The sequence below is a fragment of the Euphorbia lathyris genome, chromosome 5 (genome assembly GCF_963576675.1).
Source record: "Euphorbia lathyris chromosome 5, ddEupLath1.1, whole genome shotgun sequence".
Lineage (NCBI taxonomy): Eukaryota > Viridiplantae > Streptophyta > Magnoliopsida > Malpighiales > Euphorbiaceae > Euphorbia > Euphorbia lathyris.
In genome coordinates, this window is record NC_088914.1 from 11,267,666 (window position 1) to 11,278,324 (window position 10,659).

The 10,659-nt window shown below is 33.4% G+C and overlaps 1 protein-coding gene across 1 annotated transcript; it reads left to right on the top strand.

Annotated features, from left to right (window-relative positions):
* The first annotated feature begins 312 nt into the window (after nt 1–312).
* LOC136230720 (BAHD acyltransferase BIA1-like) lies at nt 313–1,816 on the top strand. Its single transcript, XM_066019886.1, has one exon. It carries the CDS (start codon nt 324–326, stop codon nt 1,659–1,661), a length of 1,338 nt encoding a protein of 445 aa, XP_065875958.1. The 5' UTR covers nt 313–323; the 3' UTR covers nt 1,662–1,816.
* The last annotated feature ends 8,843 nt before the right edge of the window (nt 1,817–10,659 follow it).

Below are 10,659 nucleotides of genomic sequence, written 5' to 3' on the forward strand. Positions count from 1 at the left end.
TCTTCCTTTATTTACTCGAAAATTAACCTCTGTAATTCATCTTAATGCAATTAGACAAGAATACGAAGTATATTATTTTTACAATCATGACTGATTTTGACAATCCTATATATAATTGATCCATAATGGGTAAAATTTTCAAAGTTGGGGGGCTACATTAATGATTAATTTAATTAATTTAACAGTTGGAGGTTTCCAAATGGGAAATGGAAAAATAGTTGGCAAGTGTTGACCTAGAAAACATTAAGATCACATTTAATTAAGACTATAAATACATATTCTTTCTTTTTCTTCAACATTAGGTGAGCAAAGATCAAAAGGTTATGGAGGCCAATGTAGAAATAATCAATAAACAAATTATCAAACCTTCATCTTCAACCCCAAATCATCTTAAAAATTTCAAACTCTCTCTTCTCGATCAGCTCGCTCCGGTCTGTTACGGTCCTCTGCTCTTCTTCTACTCAAACATCACTGCTCAGAAATCAGTTGCAGAAATCTCCGGCGACCTGAAGAAATCGCTGTCACTAACTTTAACTCACTTCTATCCATTAGCCGGCAGGATCAAAAATGACGACGCAGTAGTAGAATGCAACGACGACGGCGTCGTTTGGGTGGAAGCAAAAGTCAACTCTGTTCTCTCTGCTTTTCTCGAAAATCCAGACGCCGAGACGATCAGAAACTTCATTCCGGTGGAAATTGAATCTCCGGAGGCTAAAATCGGCAGCCTCGTACAAGTTCAAGCTACGTTTTTCCGATGCGGAGGTTTCGCAATTGGAGTATGCGTTTCTCAGAAGATATCCGATGCTGTCACCGCGATGACATTCATCAACGAGTGGGCGGCCGCGGCCGCCGCCGCCACCGGTATCCGCAGCGCTTCTTCGCCGATAAAAAACGCAGCATCGGTTTTTCCGCCGCAGAAATTCTCATTCACGAAGCCGCCTGCTAAGCTGAAGAAAGAGGTATACACGACAAAACGATTCGTGTTCAACGTTGACAAGATCGCTGCTCTGAAGGCCAGATCGGTTACCGAAAATGTGAAAAATCCGACGAGAGTTGAAGCGGTTACCGGTTTAATCTGGAAATGCGCAATGAACGCATCGAGATCAAACAAAGACCATTCGCGGCTCTCAATTTTCTCCCAATCGGTGAATATCCGGAGAAGAACAGTACCTCCTCTACCAGAAAAAACCCTCGGGAATCTCGCCGGGCACTTCGCGTCACAGGCAACAGAGAGCGAGATAGAATTAGGGAGCTTAGTTGATGAACTGAGGAAAGGACTGGTGAAATTTGGGGAAAATTATGTGAAAAAACTCACCGGAAACAACTCAATTGAAGCCATAAGTGAATCATTCAGAGAAGCAGGAATGATGCTTGAAGAAGGTAACATAGATTTCTATATAAGCACAAGTTTATGCAGATTTCCGTTTTATAGGATTGATTTTGGCTGGGGGAAACCAGAGTGGGTGACGATTCCGAGTGGTGGAATTAAGAATTTGATTGTAATGTTAGATAGTAAAGATGGAGATGGAATTGAAGCTTGGATTACTTTGACTGAAGAAGACATGGCGTTTTTTGAACGTGATCATGAACTGGTTGAAGCTGCGGATTTGAATCCTGCTGTAAATTGTAGTAAATCTGTACGGATTACATCTTCCCTTTAATGATCATGGTGTTTTTTTTTTTATGTTACTTGTTATCAATTTGGCATGTATTTATTTCTTTTAGTTTTTCGAATTTTCGGTTGGAACTCCTTGATTATTATTATTTTTTTTTTTGCATACACTCAGAAATCGAAATTAAATGGTGATCTATTTTAGCGTCGTGGCCATTGAACTTCAATTTTTATTAATGGTATGGCTATTGAACTTTACATTTTCTAATACTGATATTCACTCAACTTTAACCAACTCTTTAAAATGACCGTTAACGACTCCAAAATGAAAATATTCGAGAATTAAAGTTATTTAGAATGATATTTACCATGAAATCACATTTTTTAAGAACTTTTTTCTCTCTAAAAATTCATTCTCACTCCTAAAACAAACAATCTGAATGACCTTAAAGCGAAAATTTTCAAGAATTAAAGTTCTTTAGGATATCATTAACTTTTTGAATTTTTTTATTTTGAGACATTCAACGGCCGTTTTGAGGTGTTGAGTGACTACCGGTGTTAAAAAATGTAAGATTCAGTGGCTATACTATTAAAATTGAAGTTCAGTGTTAAAATGATAAAGTTCCGTAGTACTAGGTGTAATTCACCAAAAATTGATGTGATTGTTATTTTTGAGGTAAATTATATCAAATGTCCATTGCGACTTTACTAATTAAAATGTTAAATTTTAAAATATAACATAAAGTTTAATGAACTTTACCGTTTCTAATACCGTGGTCACTAAACTTAAATCAATATCTAAAAATGATAGTTAATGATATCAAAATAAAAAATATAGTTAATTTTAAATAAAATTACGTGGTTTCATATTTTATTTTTTTGCAGATCAATATATGTGGATGTCAAAATTTTCACTTTTTCAACTTTGACTTTTTAAGAATTAAATAATATTTTAAGCAGTTTTAATTCTTCCATTTTTTAGATTTGAGATCATTTAAGTGTCGTTTTTTTATGAGAGAGAAAGTTAATTTTAGAGAGAGAAAATTCCAAAAAAAATGATTTTGAAAAAAAATATGGTTCCATAATAAATATGATACTAAACAACTTTAATTCTTTAATATTTTTATTTTGATGTCGTTATAGGCTATATTTGGAAAAATGAAAATTTTACCAACCACATGTACCGATCTCTACAAAAATGTGAACCACAATACATTTATTTGAAATTAATATAATAAAAAATTAAAATAATTAATAATATTTTAAACAACTTTAATTTATCAAAAAAAATTGTTTTCAGGTCATTTAGATGTTTTTTTTTGAGAAAAATGCTTGTATTTTCATTACATGATAGAAGAAGTACAACAAGCAAAATACAAAGAATAAAACTTCACACAAGTAAAGGCTAAAGACAATACAAGATCCACGAAGGGATAAAAAAGACTAAAAAGAGTAAATAAAACCATAAAAGGTATAAAAAAACATCAAACAACAATATACCATATACTTTTCGTAAATCGAAATCTGTAGAAAAGCATCTGCAATCCAAATTTCATCCTTTAAGCCATTTCGAAGATTTGGATCTGAGTCATTTTTGTTGTTGCAACCACGCAGATTTATTGATCCATGGATAAGATAAACCGTTTCCGCTCTTGCTAAATCCGAGAAAGGTATAAACGACAGAATAATAGAGAGCAGATACAATTCAAACGGATAAAGAAGATCCGATAAAATATATGATACAGACAAAACAAAAAACAATAATAACAAAAATTACAGAAACCTAACTCGGTAGAAGGAGGAAAAGGAAGACAAACTTCCTTTATCCTCCTTGTAGTAGATCAACAAAACATGAGACTTTGACACATAGAAAGAGAAGAGAAGAAAAGAAGAGGGATGTAGATGGAAGTTATTTTTTCTCCCTGAAATTGGAAGAGGCTGAAGTTTTTTTTTTTTAAAAAAAAATAGGTCATTTAGATGTTGCTTGTTTGGTTAGGAGAGTGAAAACGAATTTTTAGAGAAACTTTTTTTAGAAATAGTAATTTTAGAAAATAAAAAATATAGATTTATGGTAAATATTGTTATAAATAACTTTAATTCATAAACATTAGTTAAATTTTAGTGATCATAATATTAGAAATATATTGAAATTTAATTTTCATATTGTAAAAATAAATAAGGTTCAGTGATCATGCGTGTAATTTACCCATTACTTTTATTTCCATTCACTAGTGTGGTACACATAATTCAATAGTAATCCATATTGTACACATAATTCAATAGTAATCCATATTGTACACATAATTCAATAGTAATCCATATCTACGTTTGTACGATAAAACTGTAAAGAAATCATATTCTTTACCCTTATCCATGTTTCAATAATAATAATAATAATAAAAAGAATAACCTTCAAAAAAAAAAGAATAATAATAAAAAAAATTAAATAAATAAATGATGCCAGAGAACGTTTATTGGTAAAAAGTACAATGAGCCCCTACTCTTTCGATTTTTATTCATTAAACCATGAATCTTTAATTAGATGCATTAAGTTATGAATTTTTATTTTTGAATTTGCAATGACATATTCTTCGGAGTTGGATTTATTTGATTATAATTTGTTTGATATAAAATTATGTGATTCAGTTATTTTTTGTTTGCATCCTATACATAATTAGTGACTTGGTATGATAGTAAAAAAAAAAAGCGTTGTGAGAGTTAAATTTAGTCTTAACGTTTTCAGTTAAGTGTAAATTTGATCCTAACGTAAAAAATTGTCCAAATTCAATCCTGACATTTTTAAAGAAAATAAATTTTAGTTATACGTTATCGAAAATTTGAGAAAGTAATTCCACGATTATTTAACATGCATATGAGATATTTCAAATATCAATTATATATACAATATTTAATGTATTACTAATGTAATTAAAAAAAACTTGTTAAAATACTAATAAGTAAGTCTGCCACGTATAAGTTATTCACAATTTTTATTTTATTTTATCAAAGTGTCTAAATATTTACTATGTTACAAATATATTTACAAATAACTGAAAAAAAAATGTTCCAAAAAACTAAAAGAGCATATCTCAGTTAGTACATCTTTGAAATCAGAGGTGAGATGTTTTTGATTCAAATCCATCTTATTAAAATAAAAAGTAAAATAAGTACAAAAAGTACAAAACTGCTTCAGTTTATTGTCAAACTTGTTTAGAATCTCCGATGTTACCGTTAAATAACAGTCAAACTAATTTTTTGAAATTTTCAGTAACATAGTGCTAAAACTAATGTTGCTTAGAAACGTTAATGTTATATTTGTACCATTTCGTATGTTGGAACTAAATATGCACCTCCCTTAAATGCTAGGTGCCGTTTGATTCGTGGAATATAATAGAATGAAATAAAATAGATAGATAAATATTCTATAAGAATGGAATAGGAGAAATACTATTCATATGTTTTTTTTTGAAAGATTACTATTCATATGTTTAGGTGATAGAATTTCATAAATAAAAAACTCAAATACAAGACAAGAAAACATTATGTGGCCTTGTTGTTGTTGCAATGGTGTCAATGCTGCTGCTTCTACTCATAGTTAGATTTATAGCTCAGATGACTATATTTGCCTCAAGTGTAATTTTTTGTTTATTTTTTAAAAATTAATTATTACCATCAACTACTCAAATATTTAATATATATTAAAAGCGAAAACGAAAAAACATGGAAAACGTGAAAAACAAGAGAAACTCATAAAATACGAAAAACATGCAAAATACAGAAAAAAGCAAAATGTGCGAAAAATGTGAAAAATACAGATAAGAGAAAAACACACAATACAATAAAATATAAAAAATACGAAAAAATGAGAAAAACGGGAAAAGCACAAAATAAAAGAAAAACGTAGAATATGAAAATGCAGTAAACGAGAAAAAAAAGAAGAATATGGGAAGAATGAGAAAAACAGTAAAAACGAAAAAAACACAGAAAATGAGAATACCATAGAAAATTAGAAAAAATACAAAAAACACAGAACATGGAAAACGAGAAAATACATAAAAACAAGAAAAACTCAGAATATGAGAAAATCGTAGAAAACGAGAAAAAAACGAGAACATAGGAAAATATAACAAACGACAACATTATTCATTGTCCAGGTTTTCCCTTTTTTGCGTTTCTCCCGTATTCTGTGTTTTTTCATATTCTTTATTTTTCGTGTTTTTTCCATATTATTCGTGTTTTCCTGTATTTTGTGGTTTTCTTATATTCTGTATTTTTCATATATTATGCGCTCTCACATATTCTCAATTTTCCATGTTATTCCTATATTATGTGTTTTTCAAAATTTTCACATTTTTTGCATTTGTCCATTTTCTCTGTTTTTTCAGTATTCTCCGTTTTCCATGATTTTCCCATTTTCGGTATTATGTGTTTTACATAGGCTCATTGCTATAAATTCTTTGATTTACAGCAACAACATAGAGTTGTTACTGTAAATTGATTTGTAACAGCAACAACACATATTCGTTGATGTAAATACATTCATTAACAGCAACACCACAGATTCGTTATTGTATATACTTTTATTTATAGCAATAATATTTTGACGTAGCTATAAATGCTTTCGTTTACAGCAACAACACTTCGTTGTTGTTGTAAATGCTTTCATTTAAAGTAACGACATGGAGTTGTTGGTAAAAATATTTTCATTTATAGCAACAAAGACATTGTTGCCAATGTTATTACCTTTTCTCATCAAATCCCACCCGTCGAAATAAATTTACAGTAACAACCTTTTGTAACGACTCAAAAAAGTTTGTTGCTAAAGTTCGTTTTTAGCAACAACTTCTTCCATTGTTGCCAAAACTTGTTGCCAAAAAGCGATTTTCTTGTAGTGATTCTCTATTTTTCACATTTTTCATGTATTCTATATTTTTCTCGGATTTTGCATTGTTTTTCCGTATTTGGTGTTTTTCGTATTTTTTTCGTTTTTCGCATTTTCCCAACTTTTGTGTTTTTATCGTATTCTGCACTTTCCTATATTTTATGTTTTTCATGTATTCCGAATTTTTTTCGTATTTTCTATTTGTGTTTTTACGATTTTTACGTCTTTCATGTTTTATGCTATTTCTCGGTTTTCTCGATTTATACCGCCTAAACGACAATGAACAAAAATATTTTTAATTGTAAATTTATTTTTTTTGCTTTATTATAATTTACTTTTAAGTTATTTCAATGATATTATTGTTGAAATGTTGATATTTGCACAATTTTAAAGATATATGTTACAAATATACGTGTTTTTCTATATTAAATAATTTTGTATTATTATTTTTAGATACTATAATACATATTTTAATTGTATTTATATAATAATTTATTGATTAATAAATAAAATGTACAAAAATATAAATCCGATTAATCCTCGATTAATCTTCGAGGGCCCTGTCCGCCTGACTATCGCCTAGCGTTTTTTACAACCTTGCCCCCCTTAACTCCATAAAAGTGGTATTTCTCATCCGTTATGATCTTACGTGGCAATAACTTTTTGTGTGTGTGCAACAAAAGCATGAAGCGTGTGGATGTGGAAAATTATGTGGTTAATCTGTAATTGATAGTTAATCTAATTGAAACGTTTACAAGGTGAAGATTTATGTTAATCTGTAATCGATTTCTCTGGTAATTTCAAATGGTTTGATAAAGGAATTTAGGACTTCAAATGAAAAGAGGAAGTGCAGATTGTAAATCACGATGAAAAGATGAAGTATAAAAGTCTCAATAATAGAGTCATTTTCGTCTTTTCAAATATAACTGTTGAGTTCTAAAAAAAATTGATTGAATTTGACACGTGGTATTTGAGAAGTCAGACTTCAAGCACGCCTCTTACACAGGTCAATTCTAACATTCGAGAATGAAAATGGAGGGGTGAGAAATACTACGTTTATGGAGTTAATGGGTAAATAAGACATTCGATGAGTTGTGGGGTAAACTGACCAATTTGGACAAGTTAAGGGGGTTAGGGGAGCATTAGACCTAAAAAAGCCAACCAAATATAGAAATAAGAATAGGCTAGAAATATGTATTCTGTTCTTAGCCTATTTCACGAACCAAATGAACCCTTAGAATTAAATTTGGGTTTTATATATTCTTATACATAATGAATTAGTAATCCATAAGTTAGTATAATAGTATTGTAAAAGAAATTACATTATTTACTCTTAATTAAACTTTGACCTTTTATTTAAATGTATAAATTTTGTATCTTTTATTTCTTTTTTCACATTGAGCCACTAATATAAAAAAGGTCTAACTTTGAACATAAAACTCGATACATACTGTTATTCATTTCACATGTGTTTTAAATTTGTATTTTTTATAATTTGAAAGTAGTTTTTAATGTGTATAGTGTAAATATAGAAAAACTGTAAAAACTTTAATTTAAACTATAAAAAATATAATTTCAAATACGAATAAAATAAATATTTTTTAAACTAAATTATGTGTTCACAACTAACTAATTTAATAAGCAAAAGTTTAATGAACTTTTTCTTCACTTAACCTTGGCTTTTGAAAAAAGATGACCTAGCCGCCTAATCTCCTCTCCGTCGTCCCGCCTCCCCCTACTTGCGGTCATGGCGGATTCCGACTTCACGATAGCTCATCTTTTTGAGAGATCCTCCTTTGCTAAGATCCGCTCCTCTCCAAAGTCTCCACCCCTGACGCGGCCCCCTTCCTTTGCAGTCGTGGTCAGCAAAACCATCAATCCGATCGCCATCCCAGCGCCGGCGAGCCCTCAGATCACTGAGGAAGGAGGCTTCAAAGCCATCAGAATTCAGCAATCAATTTATGAAGAGCGAATCAAATCCTTTGAACACTCGGTTATTGGGAGATTGACTCTGTCAAAGGGAGAGCGTCCATGGAAGCACCCCGAGCTTAAGAACAAACTGAACCAAATATGGCAGAAAAGCATGGATTGGAAACTCATATCCCTCGGTAAGGGCTTTTTTCATATCATTATGCCCACCGCATCCGCTTTGCAGTCAGTATGGAGTCTTGAAGCCATTCCGCTCAAGCCTAGAATTATGAGATTTTCCCCCTGGTCTCCCGGGTTCAACCCTAACTTACACAAGTCATCTTCTGCACAGGTATGGGTTCGCCTTTATAACCTTCCTTAGGAATTTTGGGATCCCCGTATCCTTGCAAGTATTGCTCGTGTTGTGGGAGTCCCTGTTCGGTTTGATCACAACACAGTTAATGGAGAGTTTGGGCACTATGGCAGAGTATTAATTGATGTTGATCTTTCAAAAGACTTACAATCTGAAATTCGGGTTGATACTAATGTTAGAAAATAATGGGTGTATATTGAATATGAACACTTGCCTGCTATATGCTATATCTGTGCTAACATTGGACATACAGCTGCGCAATGCCGTAAAAACAGCACGAAACAGTATGCAAAGCCCCAACAACGGGATGGAAAGCAGCTTGTGCAGGCTCAACATCATAGAAAGGATGAGCCTATTGCCTCCACAAGTAATGTTGTGCCAAAGGAGACACACGCCTCTGCCTCTAATGTGGAGAACTTGCAAATTATTGTCCATGGGTGTGAAAAACGGAACGCAGGAGCAGATATTAGGAAATGGGGTGATATTAGTGAAGACGACAGCAGGCCTCAAACTGATTATGAAGAACAGGGGCAAGGGCAGATGTAGCTGCAGAATAGCAGAACCAAAACTGATACCGGGAATCAAGAACTGGTTCAGCCAATAACGCAGGGGCAACAGACCCCAGATAGCAGCGACGTGACTGATCATGAGAACATCGGGCAGTTACAGCTCCATGAGGCCATTGCTAAACATCTGATGGATACCCCTGGGGATTTAGAATGGGCCAGAAAAATATGGAAAGACAGGGTGATCATTTCAGCTGGCTCTGATGAATCTCCCTGGATAAGAAGTGTCAAAAAGAAGAAATCTTCATCGGCTTTAACAATCAGCAAAAATCTGGCCAAAAGGCAGAGCAGGACCCCCCTCCAGTATCAATGATCATAATGTATTGGAATTGTAGGGGTCTTGGTAACCCCCGTACGCAGTGAGCTCTTCGACTTTTATGTAATGTTAACCATCCGGACATTCTGTGTGTAGCTGAACCAATGGTTCAATTTGATCATATTCATCACTCTCTCTGGTCCTTGCTCAATCTCCAACTAGTTGCTCAAAATAGTCACGGTTCTATTTGGGTGCTTGCCAAGATTGGCATCCCCTCGATGCCCCAGCTGCTTAGCTCACATGAGAAACACATCATGGTCAGCTACTCTACTCAAGGTAAGGATCTTCTCTTATCCTTTGTCTATGGTAGCACCTCGGTAGTATCCCGAAGGGAACTTTGGTCTTCTTTATTGACTTTTAACAGTGATAGCAAATGGTTGGTGCTGGGAGATTTTAATGCCGTTACAGGCTCCCATGAGAAAACCGGGAGAAGCCCTCTAGGAACTCTTGCCTAGAGTTCAGAAACTTCATTGACAATGGTGGTCTGGTGGAGGTAAACACCATGGGTAATCAGTTCACATGGTCCAATGGGCGTCAGGGTGCTGAACACGTTGAATGCCGACTAGACAGAGCTTTGGTAAATGAGAACTTCGTGGACTCTTGGGACCGTATTGCAGGCTCTGCCCTTGCCCGTCACAGATCTGATCACTGCCCCTTGATTGTTAGTTGCACCTCGAGAATCATCAGCAGAGCTAGATTCAGATTTCTCTCCACGTGGTTAACTCACAGCTTGCTCCGTGAGGTAATTTCTGAGCACTGGTCTAATTCTCATCTATCATTGCCGCCCGTACAGCTTCTTACGCATAAACTGAAGTCGCTGCGGCCTGTTTTAAAGAGCTGGAATAGAAATATTTTTGGGAGAATTACGATCAATATTGAGGAGGCTAAGTCTAGGCTAGAGTCGATCCAGCTTGAAATTTCTGATTTAGGAATTAATTCAGATAGAGCTAGCCGTCATAATCAGGCGCAGGAGGAGCTTGGTTTGCAACTTCACAGACAGGA